Below are 24,504 nucleotides of genomic sequence, written 5' to 3' on the forward strand. Positions count from 1 at the left end.
GGCCTTTAGATTTTCTTTGCCTAAGTTTAAAATGGATGCAATTATTTATCTACCTCACAAGTGCTGAGATACCACAGAGATAAGTACAGTGTAAGAACTAGCATAGACTAGACAAAGCTGTTGTGAAGTTTAAAGAATATTCTAAAGCTATTATATTATTTATATTGTAAAGATCCTGAATAAACGGTGCTAGATAAGGAGTTCAAAGTACTACTATAAGCCTAAAGTCTGTGTCTCAGGAAAAGTATTATCTCTGTGAAGTCTCTAAGGACTCTATAGTAACGTGTTTTCAATTACAACATGAGGGCATGGACAATGAACTGTGGTCCACTATAAAAAAAGAGTGTAAGAAGAATAAGCCGAAACCTGTAAACCTACAGCTTAGTGGAATGCAAAATGGGAACAGCATGCATAGCAGCAGTTTTCCCTCCTCTTTATATATTGTTTTACCTCAGCAGCAGCCATACAACCTATTAGGAACTCATCGCCAGGATCTTCAGTCATCCCCTGAGGTAAACTCATGACCAACTAACATGTCGAGTTTGCACTTACTCTAGCTTGTCAAATAATGAGGACTGTTTGGAGGATAGGAAGGATGCTGTTGCAGAAAGTGTTCACAACACTGAAAACACTGATCATATAGGGTTACTACAAGCTACAGTGTTGCTACGGTTTACTTACTGTGTTGTTGCTGAAAAATACTATTAATCTTTTTATGATAAATAGATAATTTAACTCAGATAAATATTGATGTGTCAAGTGATAGTGATACATACATACAATATACTAAGTTTAGGTCAGATTCTAGTGATTTTCATAGAATATGTTGTTTAAATACATTAGAATGAATTATTTGAAGATCTGCCATATAAATTCATTTTTACATGTTCAAGTATAACTGGCCACAATATGTCACTGGTGCTCCACTATGGAAGGATAGTCTTGTGGTTAAGGCACTGGCCTGGCTCAGTTTTTTGGCAGTCTGACCTTGGGCAAGTCATTTAATCTTCGTGTGCCTTGGTTTCTCATCTGTAAAATGGGGGTAATGGTACTTTCCTACTTTCTGCTGGTATTAAGAGGATAAATTCATTAATGTGGCACTCAAATATTGCATTGATGGCAGCCATATAGATAAGTAGACAGTTGCCAACAGTATTCTGGATGTTTAAAAAAAAAAAGATGAAATGTGATCCAAATAGAAAAGGAGTTTGTCTCCACAACTCACTTGTGGGAAAATCAAACACCTAGATTATAAAATAGCATCTTCTTTTTCTATCTCTTTCTTTACTATAGCTTTGTGAATAAAATTAATTCTCAAGAACGTGTGGGAGCTACAACACTAACCTAAGCAAGTTATCATGTGAGTAAGCTTTTTGATATAGCACAATTCTGTCTTGCAACACCCCTGAGCTTCTCCTGAGTGGAGACTGGCAGTCAAACCCAATTGAGCTAAATGCTTTGCTATTTTTGTGATGTGCACAAATTGGGAACTGGGATGAAACTATAGACTCATTTTACACATGATCAAAGCCAGAATTCAAGAAGACTGGTTAATCTAACTGTGACTGGATCGTTCTTCTGGGCAGAGTAAGGCCCAGAGTTAGACCAAACTCCAACTTCAGGTACCTAAGTCCAAAATGTAGGCACCACTGAAATCCTCAAAACCCCCGCTCAGCTGCTGCCTAACTCCAGAGGCACCTACATTTTCACTATAAAATTCCCCTACACACCTAAGTTTCTGCTTCTGGACATTGACTTGAGGCGCACACTGCTTCCATCTAGGGTCCCAGATGCCTATCTCATGCAGTGAAGATTGGCATTCCATTCTCACTTTCTGGCCCAATGCATATATTTGTACACAGGGGCACTCCTTCAACAAGTGAGATTCTCACACTGGAATAGTCCAGCGCGTAGGCCATGTTACCTGGGAGATGGAAAACCTAAGGTCAAATCCCTTCTCATCAAAGGGGCAGGGGGAATTGAACTAGGGTCTCCCACATCCCAGATGAGTACCCTAACCACTGAGCTAAAGGTTATAAGGAAGACTACTGCCTCTGCTTTCCTTTCCCCACCCCCAGTTGTTTTGTGTGGCGTTAGGTATGCTCTGAGGCTGCCTGTCAGACTAGGCCCAACAGGAAAGAGAGAAAAGGAATGCCTACTTTGAGGAGGCTGCCAGGGCTTAGGTATGAAATAGGTGCCAGCCATCAATGTGCATGCCTAGTGGCAGAAAGGTAGGTGCCTTGGTTACTTTAATGTCAGAAATGAGGGACTTTACACTTCTCCAGAGTCAGGCAAGAGCTGAGTGGGGGTTTTGAGGATCTCAGTGACACCTAAATGTTAGACTTAGGTGCCTAAATTGGGAGTTATGTACCCAAGTACTTTTGTGGATCTGGGGCTTACAGCCTTAGGCCCCAATCCTGCAATATAAGGGAGGCTTCTTCCTTCTCCCCACTCTCCTGCTGATTCGTATGGAGTTAGGCATGTGCCACCACTGTTCTTGCAAGAAACAGCTTAGGCACCTCACTACAACCTGGACTTATGTGTCGATGGCCATGAGAGGGGTTGAGCTTAGGACAAAACACTCACAAAGTTGGCATCTGCTATTGGCTAGCTTAGGTGGCTCCTTGTCTAGTGTGCTGGGTTTTATGGATCTCATTCTTAGGTATCTATCTCGTTCCATGCACTGTATAGAGAGTTTAGGTGCCTAACTCAGGGTTTATAGATTCCATGGGGTGGTTATAGCTGGAAAATCCCCAGCTGCCCTGTTAGGAGCTAGGGGTGAAGATTACTGTGAGTTTACTGGAATCTTCTCAGTTGTCTATATAATTTTCAGTAATGTACTAGACAACGAGCCCAGAACAGGTATATTTTTGATTAATATCTCCATAGTAGATCACCTGCATTTGATTAATCAACTTTTAAAGATTTACTGGGGCTTGCAGCGATTAAACTTAATGCAATAAATTATTGGAGTAAACCACATTGGTATAACTCCCAATTTACATCAGTGCAATACATCTGGATTAGGGGTTTTGCTGTGGTGCAATTTACATCAATGAAAACTTCTCTAATGCAGCCAGAAAGCTTGGAGTATGTCAACAATAACCTCCCAAAATGATACCGTTGGGAAGAGGTAACACAGTCAGCCAAATCCACTGAAGGTCTTGATGTCATGGACTTCAATGGGAGTTAGTGCTCAGCACCTCTTGATTTTTCAGCTCAATAACAATGTTTAGCACTTTACCAACATTATCTAATTAATTGTCCCCTGCTTCTATGAGGTAAATAAGTATTATTAAATAGTTTTAATTCATAATTAGGCACAAACTAATCTTTTAAATTACTCAGTTCAAAAATCCTAAATAAAAAAAAAGTAAATTAACTTCCGCATTTCCAATAACAATGGAATGCGCCTTTCCTTTTGCTTCATCCAGTGGTGTCTCTTTCCATTTACTAGCGGTTTGGACAATCAACCTTCTCTGGTTTATAAAGAACCTAGCAATGTCCAATCACTGCCCAAAGAAGTTAAGTTTGATTGGTTCTCTCACTTGGGGAATGCATTGAAAGTATGCTATTAAAAATAAGTGGTGCCATGTGTGAGAAACACATTTTGTATTTAGTTAGAGATAGGTGGCTCTTTGGTACACAATTGCATGGTGGTTACATCATTGTGATATTGCATCTATTATCCACAAAAAACTTTGCTTTGGCTTTGCTTTCAGATGTTCTTTCATAGTAATTTTTAGTAAATAAATGTACCTATTTCAATCTGAGGCACATAAAATCAGTTTAATATTCAAGGCCACCAGTATTTATTACTTAATCCTGTATTTAAGCATTTGCTTTTATACAATACAGGTGAAAATTCTGGTTTATGAAAGAGGCTTTGTGTATTTCTGAGAAACGAACATAAAGGACGAAACCTCTGGATCACATCTGTCATTATGAAACAGAATTGGTATCTGAGGTTGGTGTGTGTGCAAGAAAGAGAGAATTAGGAAATAATACACAGATTTTTAAAAATTGTAATCCAGGGAGGGGTTGGATTAACAAAACAAAAGAAAAAACAGAGAATAACTGAGCAATTGCATTTTTATTTTCTTCACAAAATCTACTATAAAGGGCTAATCAGGAGAGGGTGGGACTTCAAATGAATCTGAGAACAAACAGAAACCACATTTTGGTTTTATTTCACACCACTGAGTAATGCCTATGCCTAATTTTAGGAGTTACTTTGTGATGCAGAAACCTAATCACAGAGGAAATATTTTCAGCCTTGTGTGAGGAAAGCTCTCCAATTTCTGTATTAGAATTTAAAATGTCTCCAAAGGTGGTGAATATTTTGCCAAATTCTGGAATGGCTTTGTATGCTGATTTAGAAGATGGAAATTCTAAAAAAAACCCCAATTCTGAAAGTAATATTAAATGACTAACAAAAAAATGAATTGGAGGCTGCCTGTAACAGGGTGCTTGCCCCTTAGCCAACCTGTGATTATAGAATTAGCCACACTTGGGAGAGATCAGGGTGATTGCCCCATAAGAACAGCAAAAGGCTGCAATGAAAGGGAGAATTCTCAGTAGTTAGACACTGCTAGTGTAACATAGGTGCCTAATTGGGAGATATCTCTTTAAGAGATCTATTGAGGGTGGGCGGGTAGAAGTGAGTTGTTGTTAGGCAGGTGCACAATTAGCACTCCACATCTGGAAGTTTCTGGAATTGGGTGTGATAGTTTTGGGTATGCTCAATAGGTTCCTTGTAACTGGACTCAAACTCCATGAGGGCAAGCAGTCAGGGCAGCTGCTTTACAAAAGGCCGTGCATGGGCTGGGAGAAGCTGAACCCAGGAGCAAAAAGCAGGCTGTTTTCCCTAACTCTGAAGCATTTTGCAGCAGAGTTTAAAAAAAAAAAATCTATATACTTAACTGAGTGGTTGGTTAATCAGCTGACTGGCTAACAGTGATTTCAGCAGAGGAAGTCTGCATGGATTCTAGTTTAAGATTCCTACAAGCAAGTGGAGGGAAGATGTTGGTTTTGACTCAGCAGACTGTATAGATTTGGTGATCAAAGACTCTAAGACTCAACCTCAGCTTTTGGGAACTCTGAGTTTCTTCTCACTGTGTTTCTGTGCAGACTGACCTGCTTAGATTTAATTTGTTTTCTTTATTTATGTTTATGTATAATGGTGAAGATAATCTATGTGGATGATGAAGTAGCCATGTTATGTTATAAAAATTGTTATTATTATTTATGTTTCTTTATCATAAGATTTTATAAAGTCAGTACTTAAAGGAACAAAAGGAACTTAATTCTTGACTCTGTAATCCTTACTGAAAATCCTTAGGGTATGTCTACACTACCTGCCAGATCAGCGGGCAGCGATCGATCCAGCGGGGGGTCGATTTATCGCGTCTATAAATTGACCCCTGAGCGCTCTCCCGTCGACTCCTTTACTCCACCACCATGAGAGGCACAGGCGGAGTCAACGGGGGAGCGGCAGCAGTCGACTCACCACTGTGAAGACACCACGGTAAGTCGATCTAAGTACGTCGACTTCAGCTATGCTATTCACGTAGCTGAAGTTGCGTAACTTAGATTGCCCCCCCCCCCCCCCAGTGTAGACCAGGCCTTAGAGACTGAAGTTTGGGTGTTCAGCTGCTTTTCTATGAGAGTTGGGGGTTTTTTAGGCACTGGAGAAGTCAATGAAGTGAACTCTAACCCACCCAAAGGTTTCACTAGGAATGAGCAGGATCTAACAGAGAATCAAGACTGAGGGTAGATCTACAGTTAACATGGTGCATCGGCGCAGCTGCGCTGCGGCGGTGCTTAAGTGAAGACACTCCTACACTGACATGAGAGCTTCTCCTGTCAGCATAGTTAATCCACCTTCCTGAGAGATGTTAGCTGTGTTGACAGGAGAAGCTCTTCTGTTGACATAGCACTGTCTACACTGGGGGTTAGGTCTGTATAGCTACGTCGCTCAGGGGCACCCCTGAGTAATGTAGTTATACCGATATAGATCTGTAGTGTAGCTCTGGCGTGAGACTCAAGCCAGGTAAGATCTCGGAGTGGTTTGCCAAAGCAGGAAAGGCCCCAAGCAGGAAGGCCTGGGAGGACGAAGAGAAACCTTTGTGTGGACTTTTGGATGACCGTGAAAACTTTATTTGGAGTGTTTATTAATGTAATAAAGCACAACCTGAGAAGGGATGGGAATGGACAAAATTGTTTTTGAGTTTCTTGAACAGTCCAAGAGGGGAAACTTAGGCAGACTGCTGGTAGTGTGATCCTACACCATGAGGGGGCACATGGGAGGCAGACAACCAGTTGTGCTGCCCATCACAGATGGCTGAGGAAGATTCTACACATTTCATGGAAAGACAAAATAATAAATTTGAGAGTAAGGGAAATGACAGAGCAGGACGTTAGAAAATATCATCAGAGAAAGAAGGTTCAGGTGGTTGGGAGACATGATAAGCAAGCACTGAACAGGATACCCAAGAGAAGAATGAGAAAGTGAGGAAGGCCAAGGAAGAACTGGTGGAAAACAATGACAGAGGATATTGAATGTGCTACCGTCATCTGGGAAGAAGTGTCACAGCTGGTGAGTGACTGTAATCAGTGGAGGAACTGGACTGCCTGATGTGTCAGCAGCACAGGAGGATCTAAGGTAGGAATTTGGGTATGATTATGACTAGACATTGCCAGTAGTCTCTTAAAGGAAAAGAGACATAAACCCCAACACTGAACTTTCCCAAACCATTAGGACAGATAAGATGGTTGAACTGGTGCTGGTATATTGATAGAAACCGCTGACCGACAAGATATTCTGACTAGGAATCATTTGGAAAGATCTGGACATCAATGACCCTGCTGGTCTAAGCCAGTTTAAGGGACTACAATAGTGGAGATAGTCCATTAACAATATATGAGTCCTTGTGCTGAAGAAATCTGGCTTCCTTTTACCACATAGAATGTATGTGTGTCTTCTTTGTTTATAACATTAGGGCTCTTTTGAGAAGCAATGACTGACTAATGTGTGGTGTATCAGAAGTATTGTTACTGGCCCCAGACGCAGTCATCGTTTGGAGAATCAAATTGTTAGTTTATACTTTTCCTAATGGTTGCAGAGTACAATCTATGTTCTTTTTTTCCTATGGGTAAATGGGCAGGAGAAGCCACAATTCTGACTGCACGTGATGGGCCTCAGTGTTCATTGTGGGCTAGTGTCGCAAGGTTTGCTAGTCAAATGTCATTCATGTTGCTTTCCTTGTGTTTTCATCACACATTAGTCATGTTCATTGCTTCTCAAAACAGCCTATAATTCACGAATTGCTCTTCTAGTGGGATATAATGTCTGTGTTTATTGAGGATCATCCATAATGTTAGCAGGTGATGCTCTATTATCTTTGTTTTGTATTTGTTCCTTTCTGGTGGCTTGCTTGCATACACTTTTTATAATTTTTATTAGGAAGTCTGTTTCATTATCCCATTTATGCTTTCCCTTTATTCTTCTACATTAGGCCTGTTCTTTCTTTCTTTCTTTCTTTCTTTTTGTTTGCTTGTTTTAATTTTCTCGGATCTTTTAATTTTGATGCTACTTTAGTTCTTTCTGTGAAGGTCATTTTGTCACAATTGGCACTGACAATTGCTCTCTGCATTCCTCCCCCCTCCCCAGTACTATGGAGTAATTCTAGGAGTGGTGAATGCCTCTCTTCCTTTGTGGTTTTTTCCCTTGTGAAGTGAATTTGGCAGTACTTTCAGAAGGAACTGTTGCGTGCATCTGTTAGCATCAGCCTGGACACTTTGGGGCACAGATATTTGCAAGTTTGGGTTGTGTGCCTGCTTGAATTGGCTGTTGGGAAGCAACTCAGCATTGCGTCTCAGCAAAGGCTGAGAGCACATGCTGGGGTGTCTGTAATTGGTTAGCACCCTCAGAGAACACAGAGGGAAAGGAAACACAGAGGTAACAAGGTCAGTATCACCCTTTATACCCTAGGGAATTTCAAGAGGCAATGTCTAAATTGGAAAGCTGTTTCAATCAAAAGTATTTTGCTACTGGAGGAATGAGTTTGTGGGCAGCACCTGGGTCTAAGGAATGCTGGACCAGGGATATACTCCACATTTTAATTCCTCTACATAGGGGAGTTTTCACTTTTATTTTTTTGCTTTTTCAGTTTGTCAACTTACTTCATTTGTTTAATTAGTAAGCAAGAGACAATGTCAGATTTGCTGTTCTTAGTATCAATACTGAAGTTATATATGACTCGTGAGTGTCAGGGCTGAAATCTGCAGCTTTCTCCCCTACTGTAAGTTTATTTTTTTCCCTAAATATGCCTGAGTTGCTTGGTTTTGATATCCCCTGACCAAGATTTTTCTATATGGCCATGGAACAATATTCAGAAAAGGCTACACCCACATTAATGTTTATAGAAACATTCAGTAAGACTTTCCAAAGAGCTGTACAAATATCTCCCAGTTAAGCACCTAAATAAATAACCAGATTTTTAAAAGAGCTCAGCCTCCCATTATGCACCTAAATGATGAGTTCAGGTTTCCCAGTGGGCCCATTGTTCTCATATGCTTAAGTGCTTTAATGAGGCAAGTCCTCGATTTCTTTGTTGTAGTTTAAATCCCATCTGAGTTCAATTGAACTGCATGAGATAAAACCTGAATTCATGCCTAATATTGCTTAGAATTAGTGAGTTCATTGTATCAATTGATAAACAGCTAATTGTTTCCACCTGATATCACCTTGGTGCTTGTCACATTTATATAGTACAAGGCAGTGCTTATTATGATATCAACAGGAATGTCTGAATGATGCTCTTAGCTCTCTATAGCGATCTTTTACTAGAACATGGATCATATTTGAGTACTTTTTTCCTTCTATGTGTTTAGAATGTTGTCCCTGCCTTGTTAATTAAAATCAGCTCACTACAGCCAGTGATTGAAATATCCAATAATAACTGCTTATTAATGGGTGGAAGCTGAGCTGTTATTAATACAAATTATTTTGTTCCAGAGGTTCTGCTCAAATTAAATGGAAAATCAAATTAAATGGTGATTTAATTAAGTGGAATAGAATGTAGAGGACAAGAATTAGAAGGTGAAGATCTAAAAGAAGCACATTCTTCCAGTGGTGACATATAACAGGTATAATCCTTCATGAACAGGATGAAACAGCTATTTTCTACCATTCAGATAATAATTAAGAAACCAATGGTAAGAATGATGTTACAAGCTAAGAAACTAAACAAGTGATAAAACCCTACAAACCTGAATAAAGGAGTCGAAGTTGGGGAGGCTAAAGAAACAAAGGATGTATTGCTAAAGGTACATTGCGGAGATGAGTACTCCCAAATACTGAAATTACTGAATTGTAAAGACAAGATATATTATAGAATAATTGCACATATACAGAACAGCCTGAATAAACAAAATATGACTTTTTAAACAATTTCTTCCATGATGGACTAACAGAAGCAAATGTATATTTTATAATTAAATGATATAGTATATATAATCCTAGGAACCCCATAAAAGTGACAAGTATGATTTAACATTCCATATAATGTAAAATTATGGAAATAACTTTTATTTGTCTTGACTAAGCATGCACGGTTAGCCGTTGCTCTTACTGTGAATATATAATATTGTTTTCTAACTTCATAAATGTTTTGTATGTAGCGTGGTATATAATATTTTTTAAAAGGGACTTTAAATTGAATTTTTCATCTTCAAAGTGCTTTACAATCATCAGTTAATCTATTCTTCTACAGAATAGACTCTTTGTTTGATAATGCGTTGGACATCATTTTAATCTCATACAGTGGTCCTCAGTACACTATTGGTATTTGATAAGGATACAATGGGGATAATCTGGCAGAGCACCCATTGTCCAGAAGGTCTGAATTTGGCCCATAAATTCTGTTTTCTAGGTTTCAAAATTGTACATATTAACTCCACCTGAAAATGAATATCAATTTTCTTATCCTTTTCTACAGAGTCACATGTGAAACAACTAGCTTTTTTTTTTTTTGCTAGAAAGCAACTAACCCATTTATGAGACTAAGTAATACACTGTGGCAATAATGCTAATTAAAAACATTTGCATCTTGTTTCTCTCTGTCATTTGTCACACTTTTTTTCAACTGATATAACTCCATTGCCTTCATGTGGAGTTACTCTTGATTTACACTTGTGTAAATGCAAACAGAATCAGGCCCTTTGAATTCATTCCAGTAGTGTGGAGTCCAGAATTACTTGGAATAGACTAACCTCTAAGAAGTACTTTTGGGGGAATGATGACCATACAAACTGTGAGGGCAAAATCCTCCTGTCAGTTAAATCCACGCAACCCCATTATAACCTTTCGGTTACCTGTTGTTAGAGTTTTACTAGGATTGTCAAGTCTCCAGGATTGTCCCGGAGTCTCCACGAATTAAAGATTAATCTTTAATTAAAGATTATGTCATGATGAAACCTCCAGGAATACGTCCAATCAAAATTGGCAACCCTAGGTTTTACAGATGTGACAGAAAGGAGAAGTTGCACCTACTGGATTTATTAAAGTACACAGATGTTTAGTTCTTAATTTTTACTAACTTCTACGCATTTTGTTGGCATTTCTGCGGGACTATTGTTGATCATGAAACGATACCACCCTTGTGGCAATGAGTGATCACAAACCAGCTCCTGAATTGCTGTTTGCTGTAATTCCAATGAATCAAAATTGGTGCTGCGGTAGGGATTGTGCAGAATCTGGTGTCCTTCTGGAAAGCATTCCGGAGCTAAAGAAAGGGTAAAAAGAATGAGGGTTACAAAATATCCATTTCAATTTCTCATAATTAATAACTGCTGAAGATGGGCCAAGGAGCTGGTGTTCAAATCCACATTAGGTTCAGGCTAGGATTCAAGGCCAAATCATAGCTAGGGCTCAAGTTTGGATTTGTCAACTCTAAAATCTCAGGACCTGTAGTTATAGGATGTTTGCCATCTTGGTCTGAAATCTCACAAGATTTTGACCACATTTGAAACAGAAGCAGAAAATAAAGCCCTTCTTGTTTTGCATTGAACTTGGGTTTGGTTCTAGGGACTGGCATCTGAAGGCTTGCCTACACTGCCCTGCCCTGGGTGTGAATAGCAGTGGGCATCAAAATGATGCACCGAAACTTCCCTATGTGGACACTGCAGGCACAAACTAATTTCCCACTTCACATTAATGTATAGTCCTGTTTGAAGAGGGCTAAACATGAACTAGAAACCTTTTTGTCCATGCCTGCAGTGTCCACATGGGGGAGTTACAGCACCGCATTTTAATGTGCACTGCTGTTCAAACCCCCATACTCCGAACTGCAGAGCAGTATAAACATAGCTTGAGTCTCCCCTCCCCAAAATTCAAAATAGAAAGAGAGGTTGATCTGAGATTCCAGATTTGGTAATCTGATGATTTGATTTTTTGTTTTTGTTTTAACTCAAGTATTGTGTTTATGATTATTTTTAGTTTCATATAAAGTGATATCCCCTAGCACTAAAATATGCAACATTCCCAAACTTTTCAATATTTATCATTCTAGATCATGAACTAGTTTTATTTAAACCAAGAAAAATAAAATATGAACAGTTTGCAAAGAATTATTAAAGAATAAATAGCCTGAAAACAACAACTTGTTATATTCAGAATGAAAGCTAAGGTAGAATTTATTTGAAAGCATTTATGCTGAAAGGTACACTGTGATACTTTCTCATGTCCTTGGTTAAAGAATATCTTTTTCAAAGATTTTTTTTTTTTTATTATTCACTTGGTTTTGGTTTCCCCTTTCCCCCAAATAACTGGGGACTCTTAAATTGTATAAGAAATAACATACACCTTCTTAAATACTAAAAGATCTAAAAACATTTAACATTGTAAAGCCTTGAAAATAATTTAGCTATCTAGCACTAATACAACTCCCTCTTACTGCTAGAAGTTCAAAAGACGCAAAAATTGTATGAAAATTGTTCCTTGGAAACTCAGGCATTGTCAGCATGTTGAATCAACACTGTTACAGATGGAAGGTCATTTTGTCTATCCCTCTTCCTTGTTTTATTGTTTTCCTGAGTCTTAGTATCCTATGGTTTCTTGTTAAGCAATGGCTTGATGACTTCAAGTGATTTTATTTATTTTCCAGGTGTTCGTAGTCAGAAAATTAATGTGTGGTTAGAAAAAAAAATGCACCTTTTTACTCAGCTTTCCGTCTGTTTCCCTGAATCCTATCTGCTTTCTTTACAGAAAAAAAAACACCAAATTTGGCCATGTTAGTACTGTAGAGTCAATACAACTGTGGAGGAATGAACTGGTCTCTAGTCTGCTTCATGCCTCTTTTTCAACAGAACTGTCAGCCAACTTCTCACAGCAGTAATCTTTAATTACTAGTGATGATGTAAAAGGCAGAGAGAACATAGCAGGATGTTCACATCCAAGCTTTTATGTGTAGGGCTGGCAGTAGTTGGCTTTATAAACAAAGGGTATTTTATATGAAATCCCCACTATATCATTTCTCAAATGTCACTTTTCAGATTATAACCCTGTTTTAATATTGCTCCAGTGACACTGAAGCAGATTTATCATTTTTATTTTGTTGACAAGATACTCAGAAGGTCAAAGTCAATCTATTTATATTAATGTTTTTAAAGATTATTTTTATTCTGTCGATGGTAAAGCAATGGTACACAAGACAAATGGAGCATTACAGAGCCATTATTACAGCTTATAGGGCACTTTACCAATCAAAGGCCAGAGCAATATCAATGCAAAGTTTCAATTAAATTAAATTTACTGTATTTTTTAATTTTGTAATGCCCCAACTTTTTTTCCGAGAAGGGTAAGAACCATTTCACAGCGACTGCTGGAAAATATTGTACAAATAGTTATGTCTGGTCCTGCTTTCTTCAGAAATCCTTTCTGTGGATGTGCAGCCAGTCCTGGGACTGCATTGCATTAAAACTGTCCTTTGCAAAAGGGGGTTAAGTGGGAGTTAAACTATCTTCAGTAGTGCATAGGCCTTGGACCAGCCTTGTGCACAAGGGTGAATTTTACCCTGAGATAATAGCCTGCTAGCAGCTCAAAGAGCTTATGTGCCTTATATAGACCCTTTTCTGGATTGTTTACTCATGTTTGTATTATAAGATCAAGTTGTGACAGTATCTATTAAAATGCCTTTTCGTACGTATGTCATATTAGTTCGTTGCACCTTCAAGATGAATGTCTCAATGGGAGCCCAAAACTTTACATTAACATTGCTGTAATATAGAAGGAATTGAACTCTGGGTATATATTGGGCCTCATTCTCAGAATTGTAGCATTTTACACCAACTTTGTATTGAATTTGCACTCATGAAAATGACTACACAAGGCGCAGGGCAGCGGAGAATCAGGCCCTTTATGCTGTATTTTGTTAAATATACCACTCTGACAATTGATGGGGAAAACTGACAAAGAAGAGGTCTGGAGACAGTGGGGCTCCCCTATGGAATGGACCATCACCAAACTCAGTGAATTTCCTGAGACTGAGAAGAGGAAAGGGCCTAATCCCACACAGAGGCTTTAATCCTCTTTAATCCTCTGGCTGCTGTGTGGGATGCCCATGACTTCCTCCCTGGCCACTTGCCCACAGTTACACTTACAGTGGTTTGAGCATTGTCCTGCTAAACCCAGGGTTGTGAGTTTAATCCTTGAGGGGGCCACTTAGGAATCTGCCTTGTACTCAACGGGCAGACTGAGACGGGCAGACCATCTCCCAGAACCACAATAGGTTGCCTTGTTCTCAATAGGAGGCGCTGAGCTCTTAATTTAGATGCCTAACTTGAAGCAGGACTCTCTTGGAAATCTTTTGTATTTCTAAACTCCTGACAAAGAATTAATAAAAAAAAAAAAAAAGAGAGAGAAATTATGCAGAAAATAGTTAATGTAGTATTGCTGTATACATACTAATTTCAGTGTAGCAGGAGTTTATGCCTTGTTTTTTGTGAAGAATAGTACCTCACAACTTCCATCCCAAGAGCTCAAAGTGCTTTACTATCCTTTTTTATGCATGGGGAAACTGAAGCATAGAGAGCTTAAATGACTTGCCCAGCATCACACAATGTATCAGAAGTAGTACTGGGAACAGAACTCAGGTTTCACAATTCCCCGTTGCCTATTCTAATTACCTCCCTTTGAAATGAAAAACAAAAGATTCTACATGTAAATGGAGTTTAAATATTATTCTATGCACAGTATTACTGCAGGAGTCCTGTGATATCATTTTAAATGTAATTAATAATAGTCAGTTATTTCAATAATAATAATAATAATAATAATAATAAGACAGAATATTCTGTTTAAACGTAATTAATAACACTGCTCAAAATGAATTAGTAATAATACAAATCCACAAAACATGTTATGGTCTTGTTGATGATTAACTACTCTATTAAAACAAGGCAAATATATTAGATGTTGAGGACATGGTTAATTATTTTTCATTCTTCATGTCTTTATGTTTACAGTAGCTTAGAAAAAATCCTGTTTTGCATGTTAACATTAAGAAAATTCAACACAACTGAAATTTTCAAAGGGCAGGGAGGGAAGCCTAGGAGCACAGGAGAAGGGCATGGTAGGACAAGGCAGGAGGGAAGTTAGCAAATTCAATTCAAGAGAGTATATTTGGACAAAGATAAGAATGCTCTTACTCCCCCCGCCCCCTTAAGCACATGACATTTCTGAAGGCATGACTCAAACAACCACAATCTCTTAATGTTTTATTCTCTAAGGATCAGAATGTGTTTTACAGCCTCTGACTGTGGGATAGTTATGCTTACAGACTGCAGAGGTGCTAAGGCAACCTGATCAGCTGTCAACTCCATTCCAGTTAGAATGCTTGATTCTGCTCTCAGTTACACTGATGCAAATCAGGAGCAACTCCATTGAAGTCAATGGAGTTGCGCTAATATGAAGCTGGAGAAAGCCAGAGCAGAATCTAGCACAAGTCATTTACTGTGTAGTTACTGAGTTATTGACTTTCCTAGGCAAAAACAGTACATTTTAGAAGCTTATGACAGTCCATGTAAATCCTCAGATGCAAATTGCAGTTCAGGGCACAGGCTAATTACCACTTCTTTAACAGGAAAATATCTTTATAATTAGACTATGTTATGGAAGTGTTGTTTAAAAAAACAAACCCAAAACAACAACCCTGCTATTTCCTGAAGCAGTTCACCTGGAAACTATTTGCCTCTGTGCGAAGGGGACTGCTGCTGTATTGACTTTAATCAAATGAAGACCCTTCTGTTCATTTTTAATGTGTGACAAAGTCAGATGTGATGTCAAGCTTGTGTACTGTGATGAAAGTGTTCAATATAACAATTGTCCCCCCCTTGCTGTGGGGAACAATAAAAGTCAATGTCCATGTCCTGTACTGAATTGTTATCGTTCTCCCAGGGGCAGGTTAGATTGCCTTTAAACAGAAATATTTCTTTTTGTATGGGACAACTGTAAATTTCATTTAATCTCACAGCTCTATTAGTGTAATTGTATTACAGATTTATGAAAAGATGCTGAGTTTTCAGGGGAGCCAAGGGGTCATCATCATTATGACCATAAAGATTTAAATTATATAGTCAGCTTTCTTCCTGTCCAGTTTCAGTGCATATTAAGAATTAAATGATGTACAGTAGCTAGAACTTATATTAGTCTTCCAGCTCTCTATAATAAGATTCTTCTTGAACTATTATTACCATCGATACTTAAAGAGGTGTTGCTAAAAAGACATTATAATGTTTTGTTTGCTTGACTAGGTTTTAATGCTTTTTTTTTGAAAACCAACAATTTTGTGACAGCAGCTCCCTGCAAAAAGACACTGGAAATGGTTCTTTTTGACACATTCAAAGCAAACAAAACTCAATACATGTTGTGGCTGCTAAATAAAAAAGAGTGTTTGAGTAACTCTGTCAGCATTATAAAGAAAGTCTTAGGGCAGGTCTACACTACAAATTTACATCGGTGCAGCTGCATTGCATCTGGTGAAGATGTTCTCAGCCAATGGGAGAGAACTCTCCTGTCAGCTTAACAAGTCCACCTCCACGAGAGGCAGTAGCTATGTCAGTGAGAGAAGCTCTCCTGTCAGCGCTGTCTACACAGAGGGGTTAAGGTCGGTATAACTACGTCACTCACGGGTGTAAGTATGTAGTGTAGACCAAACTTTAGAGTGAAATCCTAGTCCTATTGAAGTCAGTGGGAGTTTCACCATTGATTTCAATAGAACCAAAATTTCACCCTTAGTTGCTCAATAGATGTGCTGTTAATTAGTTATGCTCAGCTGAAACTGTCTGGGTAGAAAGGCACAGACCTAATGGTGGAGAAACTGGTGCAAGGAAAGTCAGATGTGTGAACTGCTACAGGACCACTATTTTGCTGTTCTGGGTATGCTGACATAATTGTATTCCTGCCACAGTGCTCCTGGAAATAGACGTATCTAGAGACATGTAATGGCCAAGGGAAAGGATGGCATGGCCACTACACAGTTTGTTCCCTTCTAGCATTGGCTGAAGTAAGAAGGGTACAATAAAAGTGCCCCAGGATGCTGTCAAGTATTCCATCTTAGATTTGAATTTTTTATTTACTTCCACTGTATGTACTCTCCATTTGGCAAACATTAATTCCTTCTACCTGTTTCTTCTAGGTCACTGGCCAGATCCTCAGCTGCTATAAATCTCTGTAGCTCCATTGAAGGCTATGCTGATTTACATCAGCTGAGGGTCTGGCCACAGGAACCATCAAGGCGAAGGATTATTTACTTCCTTGATTTTCCAAGGTTGGCTCAGCTTTCCGAGGTAGATACAGACTACAATGTTGTTAACTGTGTATCACTCCATTCCTTTGCATTGCTTCTGCCTTTGCCATCTGGCTTCAATGGAGCTCGCTTGAGCAGAGCTTGCATGGGGATTTCTGTACAAGCTGGGAATCAAACCTTCCAGCTCAAATGTAGACATATCTGAGAAGCCATGTAGCTTGTCTAAGGTATCCAGAGGGAGTCTGGTAAAGATGGTTTAAGGCTCCCTATTCCTCAGCTGTGCGGAGCACTGCCACCAGGTGGTTCAAGATCTGGCCCCAAATTCCAAACAGCCCCAACTTCCATTGGTATAAGATTGTTATATGTAGCCCAGTGTTAACAGCCAGCCAGCTGTGCTGCATGCAGCCATTCATTTCTCTTTCAGTGACTGTGACGAAAAGGATGCTAGAATAGAATTTATCTGTGCAGCCCCAAAGGGGCCCGTTACCTCCTGATTGATGCTCTGATTCCATTTGGAAAGGAGCAGGGCACTGCAATGCTGGCAGAGGATGAGGTAAGGGGTACACAGCAGAGGGAATTGGAGCAAGACAGGGCAAACTTAAAAATAAAGCATTCTTCATTTTGTATTTATTTACAATGGCATGTTAGCTTTGGTGAGCTAGAACTCTCTCTGCCGTCTGCCCTCCCAGTAAATATCAATGGATTACTCAGACAAAGGCTTAGGAGGCTGAGAGCTTGTTTGTTTACTCTGAATAGCAGCTGCCAGTCAAATAATATCAATAGGTGGTAGCAGATAGAAAACAGTAAAAGAAATAAGGTCTGTGAGGCTGAGATTTGTATTTATTTTGGCCAGAACAGTGCTAGACACACAATATATTTGAAAGCACATTCTAACGCTCAGAGAAATAGATGGCTAGTTTGATGACAATTAATGAAAAATAAGCATTTCTGACACAAATGAAAAGAGAGTAGTCCCCATTCAGTAAGGTGCTGTGATTCTGTGTGATTTGGATTTCTTTAAAGTTACAACCCTAAAACATTAATATACTTTTGGGACCAAATCTTCCTGCACACAGCCTGAGAAATGTGGACTTCCACAGGACTCGTCCTCTGAACCCCAGGCTGCAACTGCCCCTTTCCTTAATTGCAGTGAAGGTTCCTTGATAATGGGTCCATGTAATTATCTGTCCATACTCCCTATCCTCCCTTAGCCCACCCATTCTCCCACCCTCTCCTTGCTGCAACATAGGGGCTGAGCTTGCCTGGTGCTTAGCATCCTGCCTTCTCCATACTAATTCCACTGCAGGCATGGCCCTTACTAGACACAGAGGAAGGGGCGTGTTTGATTCTGGTGCTTACTGGAGAAAAAAATTCTGAGATTCTAATGTTTGGATAAAAAATACAAACTGCCCTACTCTTGCATGGTGATGAGTTCCCTCAGATCTCATTGAAGCCAACAGGGTACGCAAGCTCAGCACCTGGTAGGATCAGGCCCATAGGGCCAAGGCTTGCAGTCCTTCCCCCAATCCTTACTTAAAAAAAAAAAATTCATACGAGGCAGGTTCTGGCCATTGTACCAGCCCCTATACTGCTGCTCCAGAAGTATAAAGAGACCACAAAATGCAACGGCCTGAATGGGAAGTCCTTCAGTGCAGGAGTTATGCAGGGCCACATGAGCTATCTCCAATCTCAACTCCTGGCATAGGGGTCATGCCTTGGCCAGGCCTAGGTGCTTTGCCAGCCAGGGCAGATACAAACACATACAAACGTACCGGAGCAAATGAACTTTAAAAAAAAAAAAAAATGGTCAGCAGAGCATTATGTGTCCGGCCAAGTTGACACCAGGACAACTACCTTGCACCTCCACCCATAAACTAGACCTGCCAAGGGCAGAGACTGTGGCAGAGGAGAATGTGTCAAGGGAGGGTGGATGAGTGGTCCTAGCACTCAGTGCTATTGGGTTGTGGAGAAGCCCACTGGGAACTGTTGGCAGGCGGCGGTATATGACAGCTGTCCCTGGGGTTGATCTATCTTATGTCAGGAGTCATACTGTCCTCCATTACAGAGAGAATCCAGATGTTGCACACATAGCTTAACCTCATGTCTTGCACTTTCTATGCTGCACCAGTTAGGAATCACAGCACTGAATCTAGCCCATTGAATCTAAGGCCACGGTAAGGACTTATTGCTTTGGTTCATACATTGGTTATAAATCCTGTGGACAAAAGAACAACAGCACTACAGTGACATCAAAGGGTTTGGGCTGTATATTCACAACTATTTTTACTTATGTTTTAAGATGTAATTTAATCTCTTTAGGGGAAAAGTGGTGTTTTATAGTATATTGAGTCATGTCCCAGTATGTTTAATTAAAATATAGTGATTTACATAAAATTTTCAAATAAGGTCAAAAATATCTAGAGCATTAGGCCATAATTCTAAATGAATTAAAAATAAATAACTTCATAACTTTCTATTTCATAGCTGTTTTAATACTAAATACCTCCATGCCTTGCAGCAATATTTCATTGTTCAGAAATGATACAAAATTGAAGATTTCAGAGTCTGTCAATGGAATCAATTTCTCATTAATGTTATTTACCTTCTGTGGAAAAAGAGTATTGGGAGAAAGAGAGGAAACTAGATGAGAAGGAGGAATTCTCTCCAAACTGTTAGTAGCCAAATTCACAATGGTAAGAGAAGAATGTGTTCCAGTTAATTTTTATGCTAATTTTAATACTATGTTTCAGGGAGGGGTATTATTGTGATCTATCAGGTAAAGCCAGGTGAATTTACATAAAAAACCCCGAAAACCCTATTTGTCCATATTCTTTTGAATAAAACTCATTGACATTTTTCATAAGTATTTGAGACTCTCTTTAATTATTGTGAACATTCTGGTGAGAGAAATTTTATTCACAAATTGTGGTGAATATGAGTGTGAATAAATATTTGAGAACATTTGAATCATATGCGCTCTCATGGCCTTTTAAAAAATATTGCAAAGAAACTCCATAGTAAACAAGTACAAATCACAACCTGTTTGCAGATCATTGAAAAACAGAGCTAACACTAGGTGACCAATCATGTGGCACAACTAGCACATACTCATACTCCTAATGACCAGGTCCTAAACAAGTCATATTGTGTTCACACACAATATTAATTGGACATGTGTGTATAATGAGCATCTATATAGAAATCATGACCCATGAAGAGATAACTAGGGGACTAAAAAACAGATTGTATTTTGCATAATTTATACTTAATAAATGATTCAACCAGTCCTGGTAGACAGAAGTTAGAGAAAAAATTGGACCAATCAAAACCAAATTTTTTTCTATAGCTCTAATGCTAAAAATATATTTTGAATGTTTTGAAAATAAGGCATCTTGTTATTTTCACAGCAATTTCCAGCATACAACTAAGAGACTGTTATTGATGTAGGTATGATATATCAACCATTCATACAAAATATAGATTTTAGTCTGTTCACTTCTATGGACATACTGTATATTCATAGAAGCATAGAACTGTAGAACTGGAAGGGACCTCGATAGGTCAGCTAGTACAATCCCCTGCACTGAGGCAGAGCTAAGTATTATCTAAAGTTTCTAAACCATCCCTGATAGGTGATTGGAGGTTTTTAAGAACATGTTAGAGTAGACAATGACAGCAATTCCACAACCTCCCGTGATAATTTGTTCCAGTGCTTAAATACTCTTATAGTGAGGAAGATTTCCCTAATGTCTCACCTAAATCTCCCTTGCTGCAATTTAAGCCCATTATTTCTCGTCCTGTCCCCAGTGACTAAGGAGAACAATTTATTACCCTACTCTTTACAACAGGGGTAGGCAACCTATGGCACACATGCCAAAGGCGGCACGTGAGCTGTTTTTCAGTGGCACTCACACTGCCCGGTCCTGTCCAACGGTCCGAGGGGCTCTGCATTTTAATTTAATTTTAAATGAAGGTTCTTAAACATTTTAAAAACCTTATTTAATTTACATACAACAATAGTTTAATTATGTATTATAGACTTATAGAAAGATACACTCTAAAAATGTTAAAATGTATTACTGGCACGCGAAACCTTAAATTAGAATGAATAAATGAAGACTCGGCACACCACTTCTGAAAGGTTGCCGACCCCTGCTTTATAACCTTTTATGTGCTTGAAGACTGTTGTTATGCCCCTGCTCAGTCTTCTATTCTCCAGACTAAACAAACCCATTTTTTTTCAATCTTTCCTCCTGGGTCATGTTTTCTAGACCTTTAATCATTTTTGTTGCTCTCCACTGGACTTTTGCCAATTTGTCCACATCTTTCCTGAAATGTGATGCCCAGAATTGAACACAATACTCCAGCTGAGGCCTTATTAGTGCTGAGTAAAGTGGAATAATTACTTGTTGTGTCTTGCTTACAACACTTCTGCTAATACATCCCAGAATGATGTTTTGTTTTGTTTTTGGTTTTTTTTTTGTTTTTTGTTTTAAAAAGTATTACATAGTTGATTCATATTCAGTTTGGGATCCACTGTAACACCAGGTCCTTTTCTGCAGCACTCCTTCCCAAGTAGTCATTTCCCATTTTGTATTTGTGTAATTGATTATTCCTTCCTCAGTCTAATACTTTGCACTTGTCCTAACTGAATTTCATTCTGCTTAATTCAAACCATTTCTCCAGTTTGTCAAGATCATTCTGAATTCTAATTCTATCCTCCAAAGTGTTTGCAACCTCTCCCAGCTTTGTATTGTCTTCAGAATTTATAAGTGTATTCTCTATATCATTGTCAAAATATTTTCTGAAGATACTGAATAGAACCAGACCCAGGACAGCTCCCTGTAAACCCCACTCAATAAGACCTTCCAGCTCAATTGTGAACCATTTGGTATGGTTTTCCAGCCAGTTGTGCACTCACCTTATAGTAGGTTTATCTAGGTTATATTTTCCTACTTTGCCTATGAGACGTTCATGTGAGACACTATCAAAAGTCTTACTAAAGTCAAGTTATACCACATCTACTGCTCCCTCCATCCATGCTTGTTACCCTGTCAAAGAAGATTATTACTTTGGGTTGGTTTGACTTGATTTGTTCTTGACAATCCCCGTGCTGGCTGTTACTTATCGCCTTAGTTTCTTCAAGATGCTTACAAATTGATTATTTCCTCCATTATTTTTCTGGGTACAGAAGTTAAGCTGACTGGTTTATAATTCCCTGGGTTGTCCTTATTTCCTTTTATTTTGCAATAAAGTACGGTCCGTATCACCTCCCTGTGAGGTATCCAAGACAAATATGGCTTCTCCCTCACTGGACCTGGCCCACAATGCTGCAAGTTGCCCAAATGGAATCTCTGATATTTTTTCCACTCCACACTGATTACCACAGCTCCTTGCCACCAGGCAGGATGTAAGAACATGAATCCTTATTGTGGGTTAATCAGTTTGTCTACACAAATGAGGTAACCTGGAACACTGTGAGAAGGTTGTAACTGGAACACTTCAACAGCCCAAATGTATCACTTGAATGATGCATCAAAGTTCTGTTTGCCTGGGAACAAGGTCACTTATCACCCTGGATCTTCCATGAAGTAATGAAACATACTATTGCCAAACCACAGGCCAGCTGTGTTCCACTTTTACTTCCAGACAAAGCAATTACCTAGTCGTGCTTTGGTCTGTTATCTACGGTTTGATTTCTGTTCTTAACTTGTAGATTAGAAAGAATTGATTGATTATATGAAACATCTTTTGTAGTCAGAATTCCCCAAGAGAACTTTAAAAAGTAGTATGCTAAATATTGATAGTGCAGGAGTTCTGCAGGCAAGTGTAAAAGCCTATCTCTCACACATAGCCTTGGATGTGCTTTACTGAGAGACAGAAGCAATGTCTGACAGGAATACCGCCGTTATCACCTGCTGTGTTTGAAAAGTGCTATGGGATATTATTAAGAAGGGAAAATGTAAAGTTATAGTGAAGAAATTTTAAACAATGATGTATAAATTCCAAGGCCAGAAAGGACCATTTTGATAATCTGATTTGACCTTCTGTATAACACAAGTCATAGAACATCCCCAAAATGATTTTTAGAGCATATCTTTAAGAAAAACATCCAATCTGGCTTTAAAAGTTGTGAGTGATGGAGAATTCACCACAACCCTTGGTAAATGGCTCCAGCGGTTAATTGCTCCCACTATTGAAAATTTACATCTTATTTCCCACTCTGAATTTCTCTGGCTTCAACTTTCAGCGATTGGATCATTTTATACCTTTCTCCACTAAATTGAAGAGCCATTATCAAATATGTGTTCCCCATGTAAATCAAGTGACCCCTTAACCTTCTCTTTATTAAGCTAAATAGGTTGAGCTCCTTGAGTGTATGACTATAAGCCATGTTTTCTAATCCTTAATCATTCTTGTGTCTCTTCTCTGAAGCCTCTCCAATTTATCAAGATCCTTCTTGAATTGTGGACAGAACTCAACACAGTATTCCAGCAATGGTTGTACCCGTGCCAAATACAGAGGTAAAATAACCTCCCTGCTCCGACTCAAGATTCCCCTGTTTATTCATCCCTCAATGGCATTATCCCCTTTGTCCACAGTGTTGAACTGAGAGCTTAGGTTCGGTTGATTATCCCCTCCCCCAATCTTTTCCAGAGTCAGTTTCCCAGCACAGAGTCCCCCTCCTTTAAGTATGCCCTACATTCTTTGTTCCTTTAAATTTAGTTGTATTAAAATGCATATTGTTTTTGTGCCCAGTTTATCAAGCGATCCAGATCACTCTGTATGGGTCACCAGTCTTCTTCACTATTTACCACTCCCCCACTTTTTGTGTCATCTGCAAACTTTATCAGGTATGACTTTGTTTTCTTGCATGTCATTGATAAAAATGTTAAATAGCATAAGGGCCAAGAACCAATCCACGAGGGACCTCACTAGAGACACACCCATTCAAAGATGAGTCGTCATTTACACTTACATTTTGAGACCTGTCAGTTAGCCATCTTTTAATCCATTTAATGTGTGCCATGTTAATTTTATATCATTCTAGTTTTGTAATCAAATTGTTGCACAGTACCGGGTCAAACACCTTATAGAACTCTAAGTGTATTACATAAACACTATTACCTTTATCAACCAAACATGCAATCTCATTTAAAAAAAAGAAATTAGTTTGACAGGATCTATTTTCCATACATCCATATTGATTGGCATTAATTATATTACCCTCCTTTAATTCATTATTAATCAAGTCCCTAATGAGTCATTCTATTATCTTGCCCGGGATCTATGTTAGAGTGACACACCTATAACTGCCCAGATCATCCCATTTTTCCGTTTTAACTCTTGGCACATCATTAGTTTTCTTTCAGTCTTCTGGAACTTCCCCAGTATCGCAAGACTTACTGAAAACCAACATGAATGGTCCAGCAAGCCCCTCAGCCAGCTCTTTTATAGCTCTTGGATTTATCTTGAAGTTATCCAGACCTGCTGATTTTAAAATGTCTAACTTTGGTAGCTGCTGTTTAACATCCTCCAGTCATACTAATGGAATGGAAAAAGTGTTATATGATAATACTGCATCATCTGTCTTTTTCCCAAATACAGAACAGAAATATTTCTTAAAGACTTCTGCCTTTTCTGCATTAAACTGATAATCCCACCATTTCCATCTTGTAATGGACCAATACCATTG

General features: G+C 38.8%; 1 protein-coding gene across 1 annotated transcript in view; it reads right to left on the reverse strand.

The window, feature by feature from the left end:
- The window catches only part of LOC112105812 (von Willebrand factor D and EGF domain-containing protein-like), a 246,414-nt gene that overhangs the window by 173,474 nt on the left and 48,436 nt on the right, over positions 1-24,504 (reverse strand). Inside the window, exon 2 of the mRNA XM_029910510.1 lies at positions 10,603-10,787. Within this exon, the coding sequence (XP_029766370.1) occupies positions 10,603-10,787 (185 nt within the window). The remainder of the gene's footprint in view (positions 1-10,602; positions 10,788-24,504) is intronic.

The sequence above is a fragment of the Terrapene carolina genome, unplaced genomic scaffold (genome assembly GCF_002925995.2).
Source record: "Terrapene carolina triunguis isolate 2854851 unplaced genomic scaffold, T_m_triunguis-2.0 Scaffold62, whole genome shotgun sequence".
Lineage (NCBI taxonomy): Eukaryota > Metazoa > Chordata > Testudines > Emydidae > Terrapene > Terrapene triunguis.